Source organism: Stegodyphus dumicola, chromosome 2 (genome assembly GCF_044657685.1).
Source record: "Stegodyphus dumicola isolate Sdum_Otavi_A_Nest chromosome 2, ASM4465768v1".
In the NCBI taxonomy this organism is placed as follows: Eukaryota; Metazoa; Arthropoda; class Arachnida; order Araneae; family Eresidae; genus Stegodyphus; species Stegodyphus dumicola.
Genome location: NC_140769.1, coordinates 228,341,592 through 228,369,582, shown reverse-complemented (window position 1 = coordinate 228,369,582; position 27,991 = coordinate 228,341,592). Strand labels below are relative to the sequence as shown.

Below are 27,991 nucleotides of genomic sequence, written 5' to 3'. Positions count from 1 at the left end.
AGCCCTCTCTGTATATTTAAATTATGCAAAATCACCTTCACTGACACTCTACTTGACAAATAAACTGTAAATATTCCCATTCCTCTCTAATTGTGTTACATAATTTATCAAGATGATTTTGTATTAAAATTAAGAAACAAATTATGGTTTTCATCAGAGCTTTATTAAAGACACAACATTACAGAAAAGTGCCTTTGTAAACATTGTGCAATGCTGCCATCACCATATTTTAATTGCTGCTGCAATTCTGAGTCCACTTAAATTTTAAAATTAGTCTCTTTTCGGTTACAGCCCAAGATGAATCATTTCCTCTTGAGAGTGATTACAATTATGACATATTGCATCACCAGCACTTAAGTTCGTTAGAATGTATAAGTACCATAATATTTATATAGGCCTCGACAGGTATACCGTTAACATAGCAAATTGATTTTGAAGATATGAAAGTCTGCCACAAAAATTAGTTAAAAAAGTTCTTTGAAAGTTTGCATGGTAAAAGTATGAATTTAAGAATGTTAACATTTTCATACTGTAAGTTTCCTACACCGCATAATTTGGAACTGACAAAAATAATTTGTAACACTGATTATGTCTTAAAAATTTTACAGGCAAACAAACTGTATTTGAATGTAGGAAAATACTACCAGAAATATATCAAATATATCTATAATAATTTTTAATCTTGTAAAAATCACATGTACATTAACTTTTGGAAAGCCAGTTTACTAATTTTTAAGTGTTTCTTTTATTTAATAGTAATCAGAAATGACAACACACATATTATAATCTAGAGGTGATTCCAGTTACAGAGGAAAAAAACTGATGAATTTTGAACATCAATACTAAACTTATCCAAATAATGAAAAATTTTCATTCAATGTTGTACAAAATTCATTTAAAATGTAAACATATTTATGTGGTTTTAATAAACTAGATTTATGTAATTTAAAAAAAAAAAACTGTAGGAACTGTCACTTAAGTAAACAAAAGTTAAACAGACACAAAACCAAAAGAAGAAACTACAAAATCATTTTCAAGAAAACTACTATGATATATATATATATATATATATATATATATATATATATATATATTATGTATGTATACATAAATTACAATTCTGAAAAATGCACATATCCTCATATCATAATGAAAGTAGACTAAAGATATCCAATACAATATCAATCATTTATATTATAGTCAAATAATAAACTACATGCTTAATAATATTAATTTAAATGAAAAATGTGGCAAAATCTGGCAAATAAAAATCTGATCTGACACAGCAAAATATTATCTTACATATGTTTATATGAAATAGTGACTAACTTAACAACAAAAGAGATAATTGTAATCAGAAATTTAATTAAGCAGATTCTCTACTGATACACAAAAAATGAAATTTCAATCAAATATTAAAAATGTACATTCTGATTTTCAATAAAAAATACTGTTCTACATAAAAGTTAACTTTTAACAAGTATTTTTGGGATAAATTTAATTGCTGAAAAAAGAATGATGCACATCAATAATAAACAAACATGAAAATGGAAGAAAATAAACACCATCAACGACTGTTTATGGGTACTAGTATGACTAGAAATAAAAATGTTCATAGATCAAACACATTTTCTGTGATATTTCCAGACTGACCCTGAAACACACATGACTAGGAATAAACACTACCACATTCACATATGTAAAATTTGCTGAAGTTAGCATGTTACTAATATATAGGTGAGGACAGGGGCAGTGAGCAAAGGGTGCTTGGATTTCACTAGCATTGTTATTTTCTAATGATTGTCAGGGAGCAATAGCAATGTATAAATAAAATTAAATGCTGCTATTGGTGTTTTTTGTTAAAATTTATTGTGTACCAACTAAATGCAAAGAAATCTTATCAAAAGATTTAAAAAGTTCCTTTGATACTTCAGAAATCTTCATGAATATTTCTGCTTACTGTCTACAAATGACAACACATACTATAAAAACAAAGCTCTTGAGATTTTCTGGTAATATTCGCAGATTCTATAATTATACAGGACACATACACACACACTTAACAAATTATGGCATTTCTTATTACTTATCCTCATTATCTGTTAATATAATAAAATCTGAAAATTAAATTCAATAGGAAATTTAGTTCTTTTTTAGAATAAATGTTTCTAATTTCTAAAATTAAATACAATTATGTATGTGGGTAATATGCACATACTTATATTTAAGAAAAATTTTAGAGACTATACGACATAAATTGGCAGCATATTTTTAAAACATTTTCTTGATATGTGAACCCCCTTAGAAACTTACATTTCCATTAATGATTTTAAAATATTAAGTTAAATGTAAGTTATAATTATCAAAACGGACTTCTTCACAATTTCAACAAACAGAAATTCACAATCTTAGTACGATTTTGCAATATTCATTAAAATCCATTTAGTAAAATATCTCATTTCCAGAAATATCAACATACTTATAACTTGTGCCTGATAAAATCATGTGAAAATTATAAAAATAATCCAGAACACTTTTTAGAGCTCTAGATATAAAACAGTATTTTTAAGTACACACAAAAAATATTGAAACATTTCTTTTAAAAAAGGTTTAACACTTTTTATACAGTCAGGTACATAACAGTTTGGAAAAAAAAATATTCTGGCTTAATATATAAATGAATTACACAGTGTTTACTTTAGCACTCAAAACTGTCATAAAAGCAAATTTAAAACACTATGCAGAAGATGTACTTTCATAAGTCTCAAAAGGAAAGCAAGTCTTTGGAATAATAACAAGTAGTGTATGAAGCATGTATTCAAATTTATACCAGCATCTTAGCTTATACATACTAAAAATATATTTAAAGTTTAGTGATCTAAATAAACACCTCCAATTTTTATATACAAAGTAATCAACCCTAACATTCAGCAGTGCACAAATTTCCAATGCAATGGCAACATGAATATATATCCAAAAACATCAAGCTCTTTATCATTAGTGCATCATTATACTAAGTCAAAAACACACTAGACTCTACAAACACTCCAATAAATTTTACAACTGAAACAAACTGAATTTTAAGAAAAACAAGCAATAATAAACAATCACCATACATCACAAGAAATAGACCAACTATTACAGGTCATGTACAACACACGTAAAATGTGTGTGAATTGGTTCCAAGCATATAGAAGCTGGAGAAAGGAACAGAACTTGTTTGTCATTCTGCACAATTTTACATACAAAGTACAGAACTAGCACCATTCAGTTAATGCGACTGATTCAGTTGCAAGTGATGCACACTTCAGAATGCGTAGAAATGTTACATATCGGCCCAAAACTAAGAGATATGATGACTGGACGGTAGAATATATACCCAAGTTTACCTTTTAACCATTAAACCACTATTTAAGTAATCTTTCTCAAAATTGGTATACAAATAGGCATAAAATCACCCTTCAACTGGAAAACTTGATTTAAATGCTTAGCATATTATTCTCAACTCAGATATAGCTAGAAAACTGAAGCAGAAATATAGCAGGCAAAATTTTTAGATCAGCATACATTTCAAAGGAAAATGCTCCATGACATTATGTTTCTTTTTCTTACATAAAAGAGAGTTCCTTCTGATATTATATCAAAATAAGATGAAATTAGTCAACTTTTACAATTTGTGTCAATGGGTTTTTCTTTACATCTATAAACTTTTAAACAATATATTTCTCCTAAAACACATTAAAATAATTCTGAAGATAAGTATAAATTTGAATAAATACTGTGCTTTAAACAATGGTCACAAAAATGATCTGAATATAAAACCAACTGTTGAAAAAAGCATTACTTTGAGAGATGATTCTTTCAAGAAAACACTTTAGTTTCCAATGGTTAAGAAAGGCAGTCTACCACAGTTTTTTGTTTCCTGATAGTCCAGTTAGTCATATCCCATTTTCTCAACAAAGAAAATTAAATTATCATGAAGATAAGTGTTTTAGACCAGTAAAAGTTTATAAATTTCCTACCTTAAAACTGTAAGTACTCTTGCAGAATCTAAAACATACCAGTGATTTGTTCTGTAATGAATATAGAGATGTTGCATCAACAGATAGATTAGTTAAACACAAAGTTGAAAGATAAACAAATGATGCAATACTTGTTAAGAAGCATGAGCTAAGAATAGTGAGATTCATATTAAAACACATTTTTTTTTGACAAAATCCGTAAAGCATTTCACTCCTTGACGTATTGATTAAAAAACAACAATATGATATTGATTAACATTGAAACATATGGCATCACTTATGCATACACACATATATTCCCATGGAATGAATTCAGATCTCTTCATATACAAATACACTTGAATGTTACATTTTCAATCTCCAAAATATACCTTGAATTTATTAGAATCAATACTTTCCTTTGCAACCACAGTTAAGATTAACACATCTTAACCCCTTCCCGGCAATTCTAAATCCTACATGAACGAAAAAGTGTATTGTAAACTGCGCAATATATATTAGTCTGGTTTAGGTTAAATTTAACAATATTTGACCAGAAAACCACTATTCTTGACATCTGTGTATTACTTGAGATTAATAAATAAGCCCAGATTTTTTTTAATTAATACACAAAAAGTACACTAAAATCAATATACAATGATTATCACTTCAACAATTCATATTTGTCTAAAGCGGTGAAATATAAACTTCAAAATAATTTCAAATAAAAATTCATATTATGCCATAAAAATATACTTTTCTCAGTAATATGCAATTTTAAATTATAAAAAAAGACCTCTTGGGCCCTAAAGGCTAGAAAAATATAGCACAGGAAGGGGTTACTAAAATGGGAAGTATAAAAGCAGATAAAATACCAATTTTTAAGAAATTATATTTTTACACATTCTAAGGCACAAAGAGCACCTACTCTATTAGTTATTGAAGAACACACTGTGAATGTCATCAATAGCATAAAAAATTATAAAATTTAAAATATGAAGCCAATGACAATACAGTGAGTAAAAATTTTCTTAAAGAATTTCAGCAGTTTCTTTTTACATCGAACATGGCATTCTCAAAGGTGTAGCAATTATGTAATGAAAACTTTAAACAAAAGATTTCTTTTTCTTTCCCCCCCCAATAAAGTTTGAGCTTTGCCTAAAATTTCCATAAAATATATGCAACTGCAAACAGACTTTCAATATGAAATGTAAAATTACACTTGACCTGATTAATTTTAAAAATAATTTTATTCTGATGAGAGAAATGTCTGAAACATTTTTGTTATAGCTAAAATTGAATACGTCAGGAGAGACTTTATTTGAACACAATTAAAAAAAGGGGAAAATACTTTAAAAAGATACTGGGGTAAAAACATGTTAGCAGTATAATCTAAATACTTAAAGAAGGCAAGACCATATTATTTAAATTATAAAATAGCATTACTAATCTACAGATCACAGCACTTGGGAAGGATATATATATATATATATCCAAACAGGAAGAAATGAAATATAAGTTAAAAAGCATAGAAAATTGGTAGTAATACACATTTATATTTTCAATCAAACAAAAACAAACAGAATATCTGCAAATCCCACATTTCAAGTCATTAATATTTACACAATTTAACAAAACACATAACAAAAAAGCATATGAAAAATTTCACTCCTTAACAATGAAACAACTATAAGGATCCATATAAAACAGATAATACTACAAAGGCATTTTTGTCAAACTAACATAGAGGAATATAACAATTAAAAATAAAGTGCCAATTTCACACACCAGGGAGAAAACATAGCATAGTGTAATTATCAAATCGACACAAGTAAACAACATACACAGACAATATTAAATAATTGATTTTTACTTGCATTATTAATGCATTACACCATAAAACACAGGCTCAAACTTTAACAGGGATAATTAAATATATCTAGCTTAAATGCACACTACACGATGTGTTTGCAAGTAAAACACTGACTGTGCTTAATGAGGTTCTCTCATATTTGGCATTTTTGTAAAGGTAACTATGAAATTATATTTACATATCCTACATTATATATCTCTATTTCTTTATACAGACAGATATCCTGGCACCAAAAAAAAAAAATACTAGACAAATGTATGTTTGATACCATGACACCAATATTCATCTACACAACGATTCATCAACTGAGCATTTTCAGGAGCAGTAAATATCAGTTGGGAACACATTTAAAAGTAAAATTGTAAGTTTATCACATAATGGAAAACTTTGCATTCATGAACGGACTACATTTCTCAGAGTTTATAAGTAGAATATTTTAAAACATTAAGCTATATCTCAATATCACACAATTTTTCTTTTTCCCTTAATGTTTTGTAGATAGTTTTCTCTGAAATCTCAATCTCTGCAATGGTCGGAAAAATACTGCAAAAGAAAAGTTTTCAGTAGAAAGTAGTAAATGTTTTGAGACTAAATCAGGTTTACAATCATCAGAGGGACAAGATTTAAGATGGTCCTCACCAAATCACAATATTCGATGGACAGATCACACAGGTCAGATTGATTCACCACCTCCCAAAAGATCACCGGGCAAGAATGAGTTGAGAGAAGAAGGAATACATTGATCATGTTCACTGGATGATGACTGCATTGCCCACAGGCTACTGCCTGAACCAGAAAAAGACCACAAGTTGGAACTCTGCAGATTTAGACTTGTGCTATTCCAATTATTAGTACCAATTTTAGTTGAGGTATTCCCATTGCCTGTAGTACTAGTAGTCCCACTCATTGGGAAGCTACTCCCTGAACTAAAAGTAGATTCACTGTTTCCATTACTGGAAGGCCAAGACACATTTGAATTCATTTGACCACTGGCCAGCTGGAGGTATTGTTTTACTTCCATCTCAGTAGGAATGTCCACTAGTATAGTTGTGTTACTCAGAACACAATTATTTAAAGCAGAACGAGCTTTTTCAGTCTCTTCTCTTGTTGAGTAACGCACAAGTGCAATTCCATGGTTAAGCAGCAAATGGAATAACTGCAATGGCCCATGCTGCAGGCACAAAGTCTTTAAAGTAGATCCGTCAATCTAAAATGTGAAAAACAAATTCTGTATTTTGTTGACAACAGAAAAAATTCACTAATGCACATAGCTATTAACTGATACCTTAGCTAAATTTAAAGATTTCTCACCAACATTGATGTTCTATTCAAATAATGTGCTAAAAATTTAATTACCAATTCTTTTTTATAAATTTACACAGCTTGGGCATGTGCTTGGGCTTGTAATACATTTTCACCTATACAAGTAATAACTAGTATTTATATGTACATGTCTTCTAAAAACTGTACAGATCACTTATTTTATTTCATTATAGTACTTGCAAACAGTGTGCTATCACACATGTTGCATATTTACATTTAATTTTTATAGCATTTCTTGTATAATCATGAGTCTCTAATATTTACTTAAAAATACAATGGAAGCTATTCAAATTTTCCAAGATAGAGGCATATTGCCTTCATTAACATTTATCAAATACAGATGTATATATACAAAAGGTTGCCTTAGAAGGGCAGGATTTTTAAATACAGATAAACAGCGAGAATGCATGATAAAAACTAATAAGTTCTATAACATGCATAACAAATATATAATTCATCTAATACTGATTAATTCTGCCAAGTAAAACTAAAAATGGCACATGTAAGTTAGAATAATCATTTAACAGAAAAATGCAGAGAATTTTTTTTAAAAAAAATTAGTTGTTCAGAATGTACTGTTTAGATCAATGAACAAAAAGTACTAGAGTTGCCAAAGAAATTGAAATGGTATCAGTTAATATATAAGTCACAGAGTAAAAAAATACCAACAAAATAATTTCAATGAATAACTCAGTCAAAAAATAAAAACTTTACCTGTGGTGTAAGATTTTTCAAAACTAAAAAGTTTGAACTACTTTGTTTTTCCCAACCTAAAAAATAATTACAAAATAAGCACAAGGAAACAAATAAGAAATGATACTTTTTTTTTTTATTATTAAAGAACAGTGCATAATACAGAAAGATTCTTCTTAATGTGAGAGATACATCCCAATAAGTTTCAGAGCTAAATGAAACAGCGTTAAATGTCAGTATCTTATAATGTAATAATGGGAATAACTGAAACAGAAGAGAAATAAATAAAATTTATCAGTTTATTTATTTATTTATTTTATTTTGTAACACACATTGCTAAATACTCTTTTATTACATTAACTACAGATTTATTTATTGTTAATAGAGATTTTTATTCATATAACATTAATGTAAAGTTTGAGTAAAGGATTCATATTTGTGAAGAGGAAGGTTCTCTCTCTCTCTCTCCTTTTTTTTTTTTTTTTTTTTTTTTGTGTGTGTGTGTGTGTGTGTGAAGTCATCTAACTTCATTCGCCTTTTCCTGTTTCATTCAGCTATTATTTGTTGATAGCAAGACATCACATCAATGATACTTCATCTTGACTTCAAACAAAATTTGAATCATTTTGTATAAACTCATCCATAATTTCTGATATAAGGCTAAAATTTTTTTAGAGAATTCGTTCCTTTTTCTTCCCATCTTCAGAAAAGCTAACTTCATTGTCTTCGTATACTTGTTGTTTTACTAACTCTTTAGGACTGTCTCATTCAAAGTACATAACCAGATCACAGAATACTGAATTCCATATTCTGCATTTTACACTATCCAACCCTGTTTCATTAGCTAGCCTGACAATTTCATTGACATCAACAGTGGATTTTCTTGTGTCATTATTGTTCAGTTCCAGGGATACTTTCCCCCTTCAAATATTTCTCATTCCAGAAAAGATTACTACTGTCTACAGATTCCCCAATATTGTAATTTTCCCCCAAATCTCCAAAGGATTGTTTATCTTCTCCATCGGATTTATCAATGGCCACTAAAAATAATAATTTGATATTATGCCTGGAAACATTGATTGGATTAACAAAGTTGTGTTTGGCAGGAAGAAAAGCACTTCTACTGGAATACACGCTGTTAAGCTGGACAAATGTGCTGGATGGCTTGGAGAATTATCAATCAAAAACAAAGCTTTAATTTCCATTTTTTTTTTTTTTTTTTTTTTAATCTGCAGTAGCATTTAACAGACAAGCAGCAAAAATGTTTGGATAGATAATTCTTGAAAATTATTATACTGATTCAAGATTTTTTTATTGGACTTACAAACTGGTAAAGATGATTTTGAAATTCCCTTCAATGCTCTTAAATTTTGATATCTAAGCTGTGGTTTTAAATTAAAGTCTCCACTAGCATTACTACTCGGTGTTAAATGATGTTTTGCAGCATTAAATCCAAAACTAATCCAGCAATATTGACACCACATACAATTTTGGGGAATCCCAATACCACCGCATAATACTCAAACAGCATAAAATACAACAGCACTAAGCTGGGTCTTACTTGTACTAAAATTTGTAATACATACCCAAACATAAAAATACTTCATTGTGCTCTAAATCAATAAATGAATATAATAAAATTATATTGTATTAGATTGCAGCAGAAAGATATTTAAGTAATATTACAAATTAACTTTTTCACTACCATATTAAAACAATACAGAAAAGTATTTATGTGAAAGAAATTGTAACAGATTGCTACGGAACACAAAGAATTAATGATGTCAGTTTTTAAAATATTTTTTTTTTATTTTTCTATATCTGTAAATGAAAATTTTCTGCACATGGAATATTAACCAGAATGTATTAAGTCATATTTGCTCTTTCCTACGTACAGACACATTTGCAAACAAATTAAAAATGATTTTACTTTAGCAACTCAATATGTTCCTAAATTAATTTTCAAATACTTTGAAAATTTACTTAATAAATTAATATTCCTGTAAAAAAATATAAATTAGTAATGAAAATATTTTCTTTGCAGCAATATTATACATATATATATATATTTGTATATGTTCTATATTATTACTTTACACACACACCAGAGTTTGACCATCCTTGAGGTCCACTTTCACCAGATATCCAATTTGAAGATATCTGTTTATTCTGACCACTCAAGCCAGGAGGAGGACGAGAAGTTTTTGGCATAGGAGATGGTCCTTTCCAGGGTACTCTTTCCTGTTCAGAAGACCTGTTTCCCCATGACCTGGAATTTCCAGACTTTCCAGATAAGCTACCACTGGAAAAGAGCAGATATATAAGGTGCTCTCAATAACAAATACTTCTTTAGTGTAAAAAAAAATAAAATAAATTGTTCTTTAGGGACAAAGCCCCTTTGGACTATAAATCTGAATGGTTTCAGATTTTAAATTACAACCAAAGGGACTTTTTTTTTTTTTTTTTTTTTTTTTTTAACATTTTGTATGTTACCTTTACTTATTAAATATCATGTTCTTTGCACTTGAACCACAAAATTCAGTTCAACAGAAATGTCACAATTGTAATTTTAAAATGAGCATATCTTTAGAATTTCCAATACACAGTTCTGCATGCTGGAGATAAAAAGGTTTCCTTCCCCAGTTTGTAAAATTTGATTTCAAAAATAAATTACTAATACATGGCCCATGACCAATTTTTATGAAAATGCAGACTTGCTGAGGAACTTATTTTACAGCAAGCAAATAACAGTACTATTATTTTTAGGACTTGCTGCTTCTGACAAGCCTGTTTCAAACCTACCAAATGCTCAACATTTTCAAGAATTAGGAAAATAATTTCTCAAAAATTTTGAAAATACCTACAATGGAGAAAGAAGCAGTACTTATGTGCGGGTGTGTGTGTATATATATATTATACACACACACAAAGAGAAACATAGTAGTATGGCAATACAGTCAAAAGTTGTTAATCCGAACTTCGGCGAATCCGGATTATCGATTTTTCCGGATTATAGATCATCAGTTTAAATCTGGTAAGATGGCATGCAAAAACTATAAAATTAAAAATATGAAATCGTAATTTATGAAATAAAGAACAATTATAATCTAAAGAGTATAAAAATTTACAAAAAAAAGCTTAATATTTATTTGTTTACTTTTAAACATTTCTTTCAATGTAAGTTGTTTAAGTTGCTTTGCTTTTTTATATGATAATACTTTCTCTTTAATTCTATAAACAGACATAATTTCTTCTTCAGTTACAAATTTCCGCTGTTCAAGTCCTATAATTGCTGTGTCGAGAATGCCGACTAATTTGTCAATCGAAATTTTTTCGTTTTCAATAACCTCTGTGTCACTTTTTTCGCTATCGGAAGTGAATTATAATGACGATTTGATTTAAATCATATCAAAGACAGAGTACATCGAGATGAAATACTACATTTAGAAAGGAATTATAAGCCAAATAAAATAAAATCATCTGCCCTGAAGATAAGGATAGTGCTGACAGATCAACTTCCAATCCATTGCAAGCCACACAGCAGCGTGAAATTGATAAACAGATTTCGGAATGGTTAGATAAACAAAGGATATGCTTTTATCCATTTTTTGCAGCAATTCCACTTTTTGTTTAATGGACTTCGAAACATACCTTCGCTTTGTAGATCCTTTACATATTATCAAATATATATCAGAAATTCTATTTGACATAATCGAAAGTTCAAGCTTACTTTTATAAAATTGCTCTAACAGTCTGCAAAAAATAATAGCCAGATCCAATTCGAAGATTAAGGAAGAACGCAATCTGCAACATTAACTGGAATTAGATCATTTTAGCTTAGATTATACCATCCGTTATACATTACACGTGTATTCGTAAACGTATTTTGCGCATGCGCACACGCATATTCGCAGCCGTAAAGGTCTTACGCGCCGTATGCGCAGAAAGTTTGTAGCTTTGAGGTCCGGATTATGGGTGTCCGAATTAACGACTTTTGGCTGTAGTACTTTTTGCTTTACCAATAGAAGCCTTGATGTCATCTTTCTTTGGGACAGAACACAGTTTGGAAAAAGACGGTCATCTTTAGAATTCAGTAAGTTTACAATTTGTTCAATTTTCTTGTTTCTCATAGGTTTCCAGTGACGGTCATCTTTAGAGTTCAGTAAGTTTACAATTTGTTCAATTTTCTTGTTTCTCATAGGTTTCCAGTGACGGTCATCTTTAGAGTTCAGTAAGTTTACAATTTGTTCAATTTTCTTGTTTCTCATAGGTTTCCAGTGACGGTCATCTTTAGAGTTCAGTAAGTTTACAATTTGTTCAATTTTCTTGTTTCTCATAGGTTTTCAGTTCTTAGCTGATTAAAGCTCGGATTAGAATTTCATATTATTTATAGAAATATCTCCTGAAAAGTTTTTCGTTTCCTTGGTATAAAAAGAACTGATTGCATAATTGGGAAACACCCAATTTTTTTTAATATTGTTTAAATGACAATTTAATTTAAAAGTGTATTCTTTTGCTCAACAATTTGTAACTGCTTTTGAATATTGGATTTACAGTTAATGTATATTTGACAAATTTTGTTTTTTTGAGTAGTCAATTTTGCATAATGTAATGCTTTATTAATTTTCTCTGTTTTTCCCAAGTGTTTCGAAAGTGCGTAGGGAAAATTCTGGATACATTTGAGATTCAATCTTTTGGTTTGAATTGATTTGTAAAGTTTTAAATGAAAATTTAATTGTTCTTTTTTTGGTTCTTGATCTAAAATGTTTCAGAAGAACGAAACATGCATTCAAAACATTAATAGATTTTTATGGAACTTTAATTCATTTTCCTCTGATCGAGTTCCGAACTGGAGTTTCATTAGGAGGAGATTAATATTTTTATTGTTCTTACAATTTTTATTAATTTTTCCTTGTCGCATTTTCATTTTTTGTGTTTGTTCTATTGATGAATTCTAAAATTAATTTTGATTTGAATAGATACAATATGTGACCTATTATCCAGTTGCAGTTATTAATATTGTTGGGGAATTGCCTTGTTTTGAATCCAATTTTACTTTTGATGCTTTAAGTTATCTACATTTTCTTTCCTCCAAACAATTTTGGCACAATACTTTTAATACTATTGTTTAAATAGTTTTAAATTTCTTTGATGGCCAATTTTACTACTTTTATTAACAAATCGGGCCTTTTCGTTTTTCATAGTAGCTTGATCGCCCGCTAGCTTGAAGAATTATGACTTTTTATTAACAAAATGACTGTTTTTTCCTTTTACTCTTACTTTAGTGGCCATGTTAAGTGGTTTTAGCTGAATTAGCCATTTTCACTTTCAGTAACAATTTTTTCTTCCAACAACTTGAGTGACGCCATTTTGAAATCTTTCCACGTTTTTTCGAGCTTTCCGATCCCCTTCGAAAATTAGAGACGAGTTACAGCTAACGGACAGTCTTTTCGTATTGGCTGATGCCCAAAAGACATCGTTCCCCCTACTTACGTCACACGACGAGTGGCATGACGCTGAAGTACACAGAAAGGAATTACAACCCCTTTTCAACTTAGTTTTAAGAGGGAGAGCTCTGCATCGCCACAGGTCAGTTTTTTCTGTTTCTTTTACTACAACTTTTTTCTTGGTCTTAGCAAGACCCACTGTGTTTGTTTTCATTTAAATTTAATTACAGATTTCTAAATTTTATAAAGGTATAAATCTTTAAGCTTGCAGGTCCAGCCCGTATGTTATTGTATATTTAGGACTAATAGCAGACCGCTATTTACTTTTATTTTTATTTTTGTCTTCATTTTTGATGTAATCGGATAGTTTTTACATATTTTAACACATTAATGTGTCATTTTGTGCGGACGCGTTGGGAAATTGGAACAGAGAATTGAGACTAATAAATTTTCCAAGACACTTTGTCTAATTAAAAATTTTGTAGCGAAAGTTTCAATAGTCTGTTTCGGCGAAACACGTAATGGAGTTAGCTTGATTTGACGTTCAGTTAGATATTTCCCTTGAAAAGCCAGATTGGACCTCGAATTCAGCTAACTTACCATTTTCCGCTTTCTATTTTTATCTGATTTTGTTTGTTTTATGTTTTAACTTGTTCCTTGGTTTGATTTTCATATGTTTTAATTTTTCAAGTGTCACATCGATAAGTATTTTACTGTATTTTTTGCCATTACTAGTTTCCAACGCTTAGTATTTTACTGTGTTTATTTTCTCATGTAGCTTAATTCCTCACCCTTCAATGACATTGTTTTTTAAAATGTGTTGAACTTTTTTGGAGCCACAGCTCCTGGTAACTTTTAGGCAAGCTTACTACAATTTCTAATTTACTTAATTTTGCAGCATATTGCGCAAAAAATTATCTAGACCAAATTGGTCACACAGTATTGTACTAACTACCTTGCTTGTTAATATATATATATGTAGATGGCCAATCTAAAAAATGTAGCAACAGACTTTTAGGGGAGATAGGGCAAGCCCTAAGGGTTGAGAATTGCATAACAATCCATGACTGGAAGTGGTAGCAGAGATAGAATGCTGGATTAGATGCAAAAGAGTAATTAATTTGAAAAATTTACTCCATTGAGTACAAGCATGAGTACCATCAGATGCCAAGTATGCCTGACATCAAGGGAACACTGATTGCTGGACACAGTCGAACACACCGGGAGTTTATTTGATTGTAGCAGCATTGCAGACAAGACTTGGTAAAAAACCTATTTAAGACTCCACAGGATTATGATACAAGATAGTTTTGGCAGCCCCATTAGAAACAAATAAAGGGTGAAAAAAAATGAGCATGAGGGGGGCCAGGGAATCGGTTCACCACACCCAATCTATCAATGTTGTAATGACCTGCTCCAAATCCCAAAAACAGACAATCCAAAATGAGCAGGCACCTCATCATGTTTAGAACTTGGAACATCTTCAAGTAAGGGAGGGAAGAACCTGCTGCAGAAAGATTCAATAATTCATGGCAGTCATGTGGGATAGCAAAACATATGGGCCCAACTAAGCGGTGGCTGACCAAACTTGCTCACACATTTACTGTGAACCAAATGCTGTACTGTATGCTGCCACACACCGTGAGGGTTCTCTCAAGGCCAAAATTGCACAATGTGCTAATTGAATACGCCATTCCTACTGAATGTGGCCTAATCAGTGAACAACACATGAACTGGGAAGTCCACATCTTGAACACTTTGTCGCAGATACCACCGTAAGAAATGCACACACGAGATGAGATGATCATCGGGGAACAGAAACTATTTGGGGATTAAAGGTATATATGGAATTCATGTTTAAAATATGCTATACACTGCAATGAGACATTTTTAAGGCACAGGCAATGGCACCTATGCTGGTCTCCACTTCATCCTATGCACTTTCACCCATAACGACTGAGCACGTCGTTCATGGTTTTGCCCTCACTCCTTCTGTTACTTCTTAATGATACATACTCGCGCATGTAAATATGCACTATTGTGAGGTTGATGTTTATCCAAGAAGCATTCTGGATAAATTCATTCAGCAGCTCATCTACCTCCCTCAATATTCCATACAAATGTTAGCAAGCTCACCATTCATATTCCAATGCATGCACTTTGTGCGCTGGCTACCACTCGAATGAGGAAATCCTCACTTTCCCCTTCAGAACTCTCATGCAGAGTACCACCTATTGGTGTATAATGACATTTCCGGCCATGGGATGCTATGCAATTTTCAGTCCTTATGATGTTAAAGTCAGTCACTGCATTTCTGCATTTTGAGACAATATTTGTACAGGCTGATTCGCTATCAGACTAACAAACTTGCAGGGTGTGTAGGGGGTATACAGACAACTTGGAATCACATAGCGGGATGCAGGGTTGCAAATGCTGTAGTTGTGAGCTATGGTGCAAAGAAGCAGAGAAAAAGAACAGAAACAACAACACAATAATGGGACAGGAAACATTTTATTGAAAGGTAGTACTATAAGAGGTAATGGAAATTATGACGAGAAGTCATTTGGCAGGCCTGAAAGTGGTGCTGCAAGGAATTCCTGCAAGATTCCTGACATCTACAGATATTCAAGCGACGAGGTCTTCAACTGATGGAACAGGCATTTTGTACACCAAATTCTTCAGGTGATCCCAGAAGAAGTCCATGCATGATAGGTGATGGTGATCTGGCAGGCCAATGTATCAGGCCACCACGACCTATCCACCGCTGTCCAAAGGTTACATCAAGGCGTCGGCAAAGCCCCTTCGTGATGGTACCACATGGAATGACAAAAGACCTATCATGCATGGACTTCTTTTTCTGGGGTCACATAAAGAGTTTGATGTATGAGACACCTATTCCTTCAGCTGAAGACCTTGTTGCTCGAATATCTGCAGCTTCTGGGAAGTTACATGATATACCACGAATTGTCCAGAATGTAAGGAATTCATGCAATGCCGCTTTCAGGCCTGCCAGACGACTTCTGGTCATAATTTCAAACACATGTCATAGTACAACCTTTCAATAAAACGTTTTCTGTCCCATTAATGTGTTGCTGCTTTTCTTTTTCTCTGCTTTTTTGCACCATAGCTTGCAACTACGGCATTTGCAAATCCTGCAAGTTTGTCAGTGTGGCAGCGAATCACTCTTTATATATATATATTAAAAGAAGAAATCATTTTGCTCATAAATACAAACTGGTACAAGAAACATTCAGGAACAATGCATCATCATATGGAATTCTACCTGGCTGCATTGACTGAAAAGAGAAATGGTTGACCCACTTCAAAATATTCTAAATAATATTAAAAATTTCTTCTAACTTTCCAAATTTTTGCATGTGTTATTACAAACTCTGCTTTAATGTTTCAATATTTTTGTTTATAGTTTTAAGTTTTTTTTAAAAATTTTATTTCAGTTATCAAATATGTTTTCATTTTACTTAATGGTATAGTTGCTTTAATTCTACTTATGTGCTAAAAACCACGGATAACATGATGTGCTGCTGCCAAAATGACAGGGGGACTGCGGATAATGATATTTGTATCTAGATGAAGAAACAGTGTCAAAATATATCTATCTGACGTCAGGGTTAAAGTTCTGACTTCTAATTAAGGCTTTTAGAAAAGAGTTACATTTATACAAATGAAAAATGTCACGAATTTGCTTCTCTATACTAAACTTTCACAACAACTTCTCCTCAATAACATGTGTAATGTATGTACACACATAAAGAAATATAATTAAACCATTAAAATAAAATTTAAAACAACTTAAAATTTGCTAACTTGGAACAGATGAAATTGCTACAATTAACATTTAATTATCAGAAAAAATTAAATTACTCATTGCAAGTTCCAATTTTACTGTCTGAAAATAATACTTAGCATTAATTTCACTAGTCTAAATGAGCAGAATAGAAGAATTAATTACAATAATCTATTCAATACACCAGGGCTACATGCTTATGGAGAAAGACAAAGACGTTAATAGAATTTCTATATGAAACTGGACTGTATTTATAACCATATATATGAGGAAAAGCATGCCCCCCCAGATACACACACACACACACACACACAGTAAGAATATTTAATTACCACAAGCAGACCCAGAATTCCTCACTCAGCCACTGTACAGGCAGGATTTAGGATAGGGCAGGTTAGAGACATAATAAACTGCTTTCAATGTAACTTGAAACAGTGTGATGAGCAACGACAAATTAACTTAATAGAGATGGGCGAAGTTCAATTTTATGAGGATAGATAAATGAAATACGCAAACAGTTTATCAAAAACTATATATTTTATGAATAACAATGCCTTCAGAAATATTATAAAATATAATTAAAACTTTTAACATGATATATATGAATTAAAAGGTTTCAGAAAGGTGTTTATTGTCTATTTTTTAAGTATTACTATTTTATGCCTCTGTATACTGTTATGCAAGAACGTAACATCTATGAATTTTGCTACACAGATATTCATCTAATATACTAGTTTCCAACTTTTCTCACACTCCTCATCTCTAAAAACTGACTTCTGTTCTGACCGAGTGACGTATAAATAAGCACCAAAGACATTTGAGTAACAATTTTGATATCAACAGCAGCGGCTGAATATTTCAGCTATCAGATAACTGGAGTCATATACTCAATACAGCATTTCAATACCATGTTCACAAAAAAATCTTACTTGGTCTTTATTTTAAAACTATTGGTCATAGATATATATTTCCAATTCCAAAAATGTTTTAAATGATACAAATATTTATACTTTGGTATTTTAAAATTAAAAACTTAGTAGTTAATTCAAGTTATGCCCCAGATCTCAAACAGTGGATTTCGATAAAAAAAAGAATGTGTAATAAAGATATTAATTTCATCAGTCAGAAGCTTTCTCTAACAGCCATTGTTAATGCTAGTGCAGTGTCAAAACATTAATGACAAACTGTGTTTAGAAAGATTAAGATTTCAAAATAATGAAATACAAAAATTCTTAAAAACATCCAATTAAAATATTAGAAGAAATGTTTACCAAACTTTTAAATATGTTAATTAAATAAGTATTTTAAAAATATCAGGTTTTAACAAAGTTTCCCACCACTGAAAATATCATCTACACAAACAGTTTACAATGGCATGTTTAATCATATTTTGCCAAAAAATGTTTTGGCATTTGAAAAAAAAAAAAAAAAAAAAAAAAAAAAGACTTGCTTTAGAACACTGTGTTGCAAAATTTGTCCATAAACAAATGTTATCATTAGGTACAAGGTGCCAGAAATAGAGCTATCATGATGTCAGATTAGAACCTTCATTTAGTTTCAGTTCTGTTGCAAAAAGTCAGCTATAGAATGTCCCCAGATCATGTATACAGCTTTAGGTACTAATGCTGTATCATATGACACTGTGAAGGTTTGTACCGAACGTTCAAAAACAAAGAGTATGACATTCAAGAAGCAGAGTGCTCTGGGCGAACTACTGATGTTGATAAGGCCCACCTGTAAGAACTTGTGGAAGGTCAGTAAGCAACCACTCGAGAGCTTGTTAAGGAGTTAGATGTTAGTGACATGTCCAATAGTCATGCTATGCATTCCATAAACTTGATGCACAAGTTCAATTGCTGGGTGCCGCATGAGCTGACTCAAGCAGATAAGGACAGACGTGCTCAGGCCTGCACTAATTTGCTCAAATATCAACAAAAGGCCAAAATTCTGTACCAGATCATCACCTGTGGTAAAAAGTGCATTTACTTCAACAATACAGGCAGAAAAGGGGGTTGGTCTGCACCCAGTGAGACTATCGGCAGCATCACAAGAAAGCAGAATCTGACTAACAAAAAGATGCTGCTTTCTGGTGGGATTGGTGTGGTATTTACCCATAAAGAGAATCTGGAAGAAGGTAAAACCCTTGATAGTAAGGTGTACAATGAGATGCTAGTCCGTGTTGATGCTGTTATCAAGGAAAAATGTCGAACTGAGTTCTGGTGCAAAAAAGTAATGTTCCATCAAGATAAAAGACATTAGGTGTCTGCATTCGCTGGCTGGGCTCTGTACAGATTTGAATGGGATCTCTTTTGCCAGACCCACCATATAGCCCCAAAATCGCTCCTTCGGAATTTTACCTTTTTTAACACCTGCAGATAGATCTTGCTGGTGCTATCTTCCATTATACACAGGACATCCGAAATGAGATTGATCCGTTTTTGGACTTACGGCCACCAAGTTTCCGGGCTAAAGACTTGGAAAAACTACCAAAACATTGCAAAAAATCACACATTTCAGTGGTGATTACTTCCTGCACTAAAGGTACTGCTTTCATGTTTACTAACTTTATTGTCCTTTAGTGGGAAACTTTTGTTACAACCAGATAATTCAAACTTTTGCAACTACTTAACACTTGAAATCATCATGAAATTTTATTTTTTGAAAGTCAATTTTTGAATTAGCATGCATCTACTGATATGTAAACAAGGACAACCGCAATAAAAAAGAAAAAAAGCATTATACCTATTCTGAGCAGATGGAGGTGGTGAGAAAGTCCAAGTACTTGATGTTAAGCATGATGTGGTGAGATTGGATACATTTTGTTTAGTGTTCCAAGTAAAAAGTTCAGAGTCTTTAATACTGTTCAGTGAAAGTGGAGATTTGGCAATACTTCCAGGAGTCACATGTGGATCATCCTCAAAATTTTTTATGCGTGATGTCCCTTTCCATGGTTTTCCTGGTTCAAATTCAGGCACAAGATCATTTAAATTATAGGACTGGGAAGAGCTGGAAGTGGAGGGATTGGAGGAAGTGGCAGGAGAGTCTTTATTATCAGAGGCACTGTTGTGTTTGTTGCTGTTGCCATCAGAATTGTTGCCATTTGAAGAACCAATGCTATCACTATTCCCTTGGCTGGAACTGCTAGGTTCATTGGGCTCTGACCAATTGTCATTTTGAGGTCTGGGCATTTCTGGCCAAGTATTCTCGTTTAATGGCTGTAAATTAGATGAGGAATGAGAAGCAGTTGTAGAAGACAGACTGTTGGCAGATGATGACTTAGTAATGGAACCAGGAGCACGACTAAACTCACTAGCACTGTTGCCATTGTCTCTGTTGCTTTCATTGGAAGAATTATCTTCTTTGTCAAATGAAGGCAATTTCCACTGGTTTAATCTAGAGTGACCTTGAGAAGCTTGATCTTTCACAGAAAGGTCCCTAAATTCTGAATGCAAACCATTAATAGAATCCAGATTAGTTTTTACAACATCAAAGGTGGACGGCTGTGGTGTTTGGAGGGATGGATGTTGCACTGGCAACTGTACTTGCTGCTGGGAGAAAAATATTTAAGTATTTCAGTACTCATAGAGAAATTATAATAGAAGCCTTAAAAAAAAAAAAAAAAAAAAAAAAAAGAGCAGACTTTTTTTTTTTTTTTTTCACTATGAAAAAGATTGCATACACAGAATCACCACACCAGGAATGTAACTGAAACTACTTAACCTGCTTTAGAAATATTGCTTGTTGAGCAGCAATCTGATTTTGCAAATTCACAATGTGTTGTTTTGCTTGAGTGATCTGTACACTGAGCTGCAGAGGCGGACTATCTGGTTTGCTTCCATGCTGAGTAAGATACATCTGCTGTTGCTGAAGCTGGTGTAAAAATCTTATTTGTTGTAAAAGTTGATACAGAAGCTGTAAAGTTTGTGGAGCTAATGGCTGATTCAATATCTAAAGAAAAAATACCAAATACATAGATTACCACATTTGACTTTTTAATAAAATAATAATTTGAGAAATTCTTTACATAAAATACTCAATTTTTTTATTATTATTGTACTGCAATATAATATTTGTTACTACACAAAACCCCCATTTAACTGAAATAACGGTGAAAAGTAACACTGAATCAGTTAAGCCTGGAAACCAATTTTTAACTATGCCATTCATTCTTAAACCTACATTTTACTTTTCATTTTTCATTCTTTAAAGGAAAATATACATTTAACTATAAGACTATCTTACATTTAACTATATAGACTTTCAAACTATTAAAAAATCAGAAGAAATTTCTCAATGACAAAAAGATTTTTTAAATGATAAAAATATATAGAAAGAAAAATATTTTTAAATAATGAATTAACTTTAAATAGCAACTAACTAACATGTGAAAGTTGTTACTAAATCCTAAATGCAAACAATACAAAAACATTTACATCTAAAACATTTTTATTATTTTACCTAAAATAATACTTTAACTAGTTTTCATACAAATGCTAAGAACAAATGGCAGATTTTGCTTTCATTAAAGAACTTTGTATATAATTTTGTTCATACAAACTGCCATGTAGGCCAGCTTTTGTTAATAAAAGTTTTTCTAATATGTCATTACAAATATTCGATTTGAATAGAGCCCTGGTTTAGTAATAACACTGAAAATCCTCTCACCCCCTGCATTACGAGAAACTGGCCAACATTGCTCTAGATAATTTGCTATACAAAATTCCATCAGCAGATTTTAGTTTTCTAATTAAAACTCTACTGGGTGTCAACCTTGCTGATTATATAATTTTATCCACGTTTTTTTTAATTGTAAACTGCTAAATTGCAACTGCAATTTACCAGATGCAACATCAATATTGTAGCGAAAATTCTTGCTTTCAACCAAGCACATTGTGGCTCAGGAAGACATTGGATTCAGAAACCGGCAACTCCGAAATCAAAACAAATCAAAAACAAATCACCTAAATATTGTTCTTTTGTTTACATTTCCTTCCTGTTAATTCATTTCCTTTATGTTCAACTTAATGGAGAATGTTCACTGTTTTCTGAAACCTTCCAAGTCTAAAATGTGCCTGGTAATTGGTAAATAATTACCAATTATATATAAATGGTTAATCACTCAGTTTGAATAATAAAGTCTCGAGTTGAGGTTTGATTACTTTCCTCTTCATTTGTACAATCACGTCATCTATGCTACAATATCGTCTTTCAAAACTAAATGAAGTAAAACTGGAAATCTATTTAAAAATATCTTATAACAAAAAACGATGCATTTGCTAGACCAAAACATTCGCAAATTTAACATATAAAATCATTTAATAATTAATTTGAAATTCATACAGTATGTAATCACATATTCGGCAGAAGTAGCTTCCTAACAAGAAAATAAATCTTATTTTTGTCTTCTTCTGAATGTTTTTCCACTAAGCAGCAATTTAGTGGAAAGTTTAATTTTAGTTGCAGCCCCTACTATGAAATCTTCACCTTTCTTCCAATTTTCTATTTCATGATAAATCGCATCATATACAGAATTAGAAGATACAACAATAATTGGTTTTACAAACTTGGATAAATATCTTTAAACAGATCATAAATCGCTGATTGCAAAACATGAATTAATGGTATTCTGCTTTTGCATTAACAACATTGAATGATGGTGGAATGAAGCGTACAAAAAAGCAAAATGCTTCATTAAGGTCGGAAGACAAGACCATAAATAATCATTCTTCACAAGATAAACTTAACCGTAATTGGAAAAATGTTTCCCTTTTTGAGCAAATTTTTTATTTTGAGAGAACTCTGAATCAGCTTTATGCTTATATTTTGTAGTATTATTATTTTGAGAAATGCCAATTAAATTGCTCACAGATGCAGAAATTACTTCCTTAAGAAATGTAAGAAATGGGTTAAATTAGACGGGGATTCTAGATAAACATTTCTCTAAAGATAGCCAGCATGTACATAAATATTTCAATATGTTTCTTACTTCAGTACTATGAAGCTATTGGAATTGTTCCTATTTTTCCTTTGTTTAAAAACTATCTTCAACATAAAAATAAACATCAACAATATATTCATCCACAGTTACTAGTAAAAAAGCTGCCTCTTTTTCAACTGCTAAATTTAAGAGGTTGACAGATGCACATCATAATTTGCAAATCTGAATTTTCATTTTTTATGATGCCTTCAAGCCTGCCATTATTGGTACACTGTCAGCACCAAAGCCTAAGCAATTATCCAGAGGAACTGACCTTTCTTTTAAAGTTTTAATAATTAGCTGTGCTATATTAAAGCCTGTTGAATTTCCTCCTAAAGCTGGGACAGAAAATAAACACCACTCAATTTCTGAAGACTCTGGGTTAAAAAAGGGAACAACATTTGGATACAGTTTTACAGCAGCATTATAGCTTCCATCCATACAGAGGCAAAATGAAGCAGTTTAATGCAATCAATAAATGAAGATTTATCCATTTCTTTAGCAATTGCAGCCATTTTTATCCATGTGCTTGAGCATTTCTCAGTGAATTAGGTATCGGGAAATATTTTTCTAAATAAAACAACAGCATGGCATTAGTGGCAGATTATGCTCCAGTAAAAAGACAGAGAATAGGCATTTTGCATTAGTAACGTTTTGGTCCTTTGTTTCTAGTGTTTAAATTTTATGTTTTTTCAACACACCTGTCCTTGTGTATGCATATGTTTATGATCAACGGCTTTTCCACTGAGCGAAACTGAAAAATTGCAATGCAATTTCTTAAACTACTTCTTGAAAGCACTTGAAACTCATAGTGCTCAGTGGCAAGACAAACGAGAAACAACTTTGAACTGCCTTGTCGTATTGGCTAATATAAGCCAGATGACCTGTAATGGTGCTTGATGATCATTGAAGAACTCGAACAAAATGTTTTCAGGCACATGCATTATTCTCACACACAAAGCAGAAGCACATCAAAATGTCTCACTGCTGAAACAATTTAGGTTTTCTTTTAAATGTAAGCTACAGAAAAAGCAAGCACTTTCAAGTCATCCAAAATCCTTTTTTTGGGGTGGGTGCAAATAATGAATTATGTATTAATCTAAGCTATATAAAAATCATCAGAAATTCTGAAGAATAAGAGAAAGTCAGGAGAAATATGTTGTAAATCGGATTGAAGAGAGTATGATCAGAAATCAGATGACTCCCGCCTAAATCGGCAAAGCTGGACTGGCAACTCTGAAAATGTACATTTTTACAATGAAAACAAAGTGATATCAATGTACATAATACACATATATACAAATTATATCAATTAAAAATTAAGACTGTATGAAAAGAATTATTTTAACAAAAAAGGAAATATCAAAGATTCCAATAAATTATGAAAAAATTTTTAGGAAACCCTAAAGAATTTTTTACCATTCTCTGAATAAATATATATATAGCTAGACACTGATGTTAACAATATTCCAAGATGGGATTTCTGCAGGATTCTTGTAAAAAGAAAGGAAATAATTTCTTACATTATTGTATATATAACAGTGAAGGGAATTGCCTTACTGTTTTGAGTTGCCATATATCAAATTGAAAGAGATGAATCTACAGCAGCTGTCATGACACTTAAGGTTAATATAATCTGAAAACACTTTAATGAAAAGAATATGCATATGCCCAAGAATAAAGTCCCTTAATTTCTACGCACTGTATTTTAGAAACTGTGCAATGAAATAGGAATACTACCATGCGGAAAAAAAATAAATTGGGTAAAAAATAGATTTTAAGGAAGTAATATTTAATTTCTAAAGCTTTATTTAATAATGTAACAATATGCATGTCAGTCATTTGAAGACCAATGTGAAAGGATATCATTTTAGGCATATCTAGCAAAACTGCAATAACCCCAAGTCCACTCTGAGAAAAGCACTCACTCATTCTTGACCAATTATCATAATGCATTTGCTCTACCCCCTCCCCAAAGAAAGATAGAGGGTTATTGGTAGCAGCTAAATTTTCATTGCCCTGGATATTAACAAAACATTTTGGTTCACCAAGTATTCAGCACATGTATTTTAAGTTTTGCTGAGATTATCATTATGAAAGTTTTTGCTATGTTGAGCATTATTTTAGAAATGGAAAGGTCTGGATAACAGGTCACTTCAGCTATTGAATGTCTCTATTGGTACAACATCAACCAATTTCCAGCAGAAAAAAACCATTAAGAAAATATCTCAAGTATGGAAAGCAACCATTGACTGTTAAAGCAAAATGTGTGTGTGTGGGGGGGAAAGAGACATCTGCAGATGATGATGATGATACTTGCAGAGTATATAGATAATTTGAAAACCAGACCCCCCAAAAAGGATGATTTGGTCATTATTTTAGCTTTTTATACACTATCAGGTTAGCTTGATCTAAAACACAGAAAGTAACGAAGGGGGGAGGGGGAACTCAAAGGAAGATCGTTTATCATTTCAATAAGAAACATGTATGAAGATGTTTTATATTACAGATCCTTAAATGTAATGCACACTTTTGTTGAACACTGTTTATAGGTTCTTATTTTTACTTCCATTGCTGAATTAGCAATAACTCTTAAGAATTATCTTGGGGGGAAGCTTCATCCAAAATAGCTTTGTCCTAAATAGGTTAGTTATGAGGTTTTACTTGATCTAATAACCCCATCAGACATGAAGTGAATTATCAATAAATCTGAAGTAACTACAACTCATGATAAGGTTTTAACCCTCTCGCTGCGCATCCTGCGATTTCCGCGGAGATGAATTTTTGCCGTCTATTTAACTGTGCAACCCGACAGTTCAAGGTTTCCTTTCGGCTTTCTGTGATGTTTAATTTTTTATTTTGATGTGGGCTAACAGATGTCATTAGTTGTTCACATTTCTGCCAAATATACAAGAATACGTAATGTAGCCATTTTGCACGTGCTTTTCAGAGCTCAAAGATGTCTGGCAGGAAGCATTTTGCGAGTGATATAACCTATATTCCAGATGCTATTTCCGACACTGATAGTAGTTCTGACTCTGATTTCAAGTATATTGAAGATAGTTATAGCAAAACTGATGAGAGTTTCTCGAATTCCTCTGCAGGTAGTGATGAATCTGAAAATTCAATTTCTATTGAAAACATTCGACAGTGGTGCAAAATTGATATGCAAAATATTACATTATGCAATTATTTTCATTAGTATATATGCTTTACCTTTGTATTTTATAAAATAAATCATAATTTAATAAATATTAAATTTCAAAATTTTCCTTTTATATCATTAGTCTTCAATTTAAGTATTCTGACAACCTTTTTCTATGATCTAATTCAATATTGGAAAAAAAAAAACCTCTTTTACAAAAAATTTTTGCACATTTTAACTCTAAAATATATGTAGATTTGAAATATGTAATTAAAAAAATACGCAATTTTTTAACCTACTTTTATAGAAAAACGTGCGCAGTGAGAGGGTTAATAACCTTTTTATTAAACAGAAATTTGAACATATATACTTTCTTGTGCTAACCACATCAGCCACAACTCATTAAAAGGCAACAATCTAAATACCCTCTAAGTAACACACAGGCACAGTTATTCTAATCACAGCATCAAAATCAAATTGTTGGCAGCGGAATAATGAAAAGATAAATAATTACGACTACCAAAGCTAGTAGACCAGAAACATGCTGTCTTAAAAACCAAAAACCTAAATTTAAACATTAAATAATTCTTTTACATTCTGGTGAGGACACGGAAACGAGAAGTTATAAATAACTGGTTAATTTAAATAATAACCGTACATAGTTAAATAGAACTTTATACTTCATTACAAAACAGAATTTTTAAATGAAATTAAAAAGTTTCTTATTTTAATACAGATCATAAAAGTGCATACTGTGGGATTTAAATGACCAGCTTGTACTGCCATTTGGATTTGCTGCACAAGATGACGTAATTGAGCAGTTGAAGGAAAGTTCTGTTGGGCCATACGTCCAGTATTTTGAGGAAGGCAGCTCTAGTTGATTAAAAAAGTAAAAAAATAAAGAATCACAACTGCATCAAAAATATCTTATAATAGTCATTTACTTAAAATATAAATACAGTAGAAGTCCAGAAATCCGCAAAGCTTGGGACCAGAGGTTGTGCGGATTTCAGGACAGAAAAGATAAAGCATAATATTCGGACTAAAAGTGCAAAATGAATAAGGCGTATTAGGTACATTTAATTTATTATACACATTATTGTAATAATTTATTATTACATATATAAATTGATTATATATTCATTGTATTATATGTACACAGCGATTTCGCCTCATGCAAAGATTTCTGGTTTCGGATTCCGGGGTTAGAATCGCTGTTGCTGTAGACTTTCAACAGCTTTTCTTTATTTTTCCATATATCATACACAATTGTGTTGCAATTCCATACCATTCTGCTATAAATCAAGGAGTAGCACCTGTGTCCATCTTTTGCAGAATTTGCACTTTTTGCATTACCGTCAATGCAACGTGTTTACGTTTTTCAACGTTGAAAGAAATAAAATCATGAGTGCATTTCTTATCTGCCATTGTATTAAAAAAGACTGAAATTTAAAATATTCTTAATTTATCCACAAAATATCCAAAAGGCAGCACTAAACAATCTCGTGAAATGAAATAACAAAGCTCAGAAAATGCAACAACGTGAATCGTGAACTTGAACAAAGAGTTGAGTGAATTGTCTACTTTTTTACCTCGATGAAAATTAGAGGGAAAAAAAAAAAATTATCTTATTTATTTCATCTTATTTTTTAAACTTTTTTATGTCAATAATTTGGTATTTCCGTTATGACTCATTATTATTCGGTAATTATGACGTTATTATTAAG

At 31.5% G+C, this 27,991-nt stretch overlaps 1 protein-coding gene across 6 annotated transcripts in view; it reads right to left on the bottom strand.

Annotated features, from left to right (window-relative positions):
- Positions 1-141: 141 nt before the first annotated feature.
- The window catches only part of LOC118202774 (protein Gawky-like), a 105,419-nt gene continuing 77,569 nt past the window's right edge, over positions 142-27,991 (bottom strand). For 4 of the 6 annotated variants that reach the window (XM_085811854.1, XM_085811857.1, XM_085811858.1 and 1 more), the window contains 6 exons: positions 27,018-27,137; positions 20,863-21,090; positions 19,885-20,690; positions 9,996-10,192; positions 7,912-7,967; positions 142-7,081 (listed from right to left, as the gene is read on the bottom strand). In XM_085811854.1, coding sequence (XP_085667980.1) covers positions 6,548-7,081; positions 7,912-7,967; positions 9,996-10,192; positions 19,885-20,690; positions 20,863-21,090; positions 27,018-27,137 — 1,941 coding nt within the window. In that variant the 3' untranslated portion in view covers positions 142-6,547. Of the gene's footprint in view, positions 7,082-7,911; positions 7,968-9,982; positions 10,193-19,884; positions 20,691-20,862; positions 21,091-27,017; positions 27,138-27,991 lie in introns of all 6 variants that reach the window. The other 2 variants (XM_085811856.1, XM_085811859.1) reach the window with 2 other exon arrangements.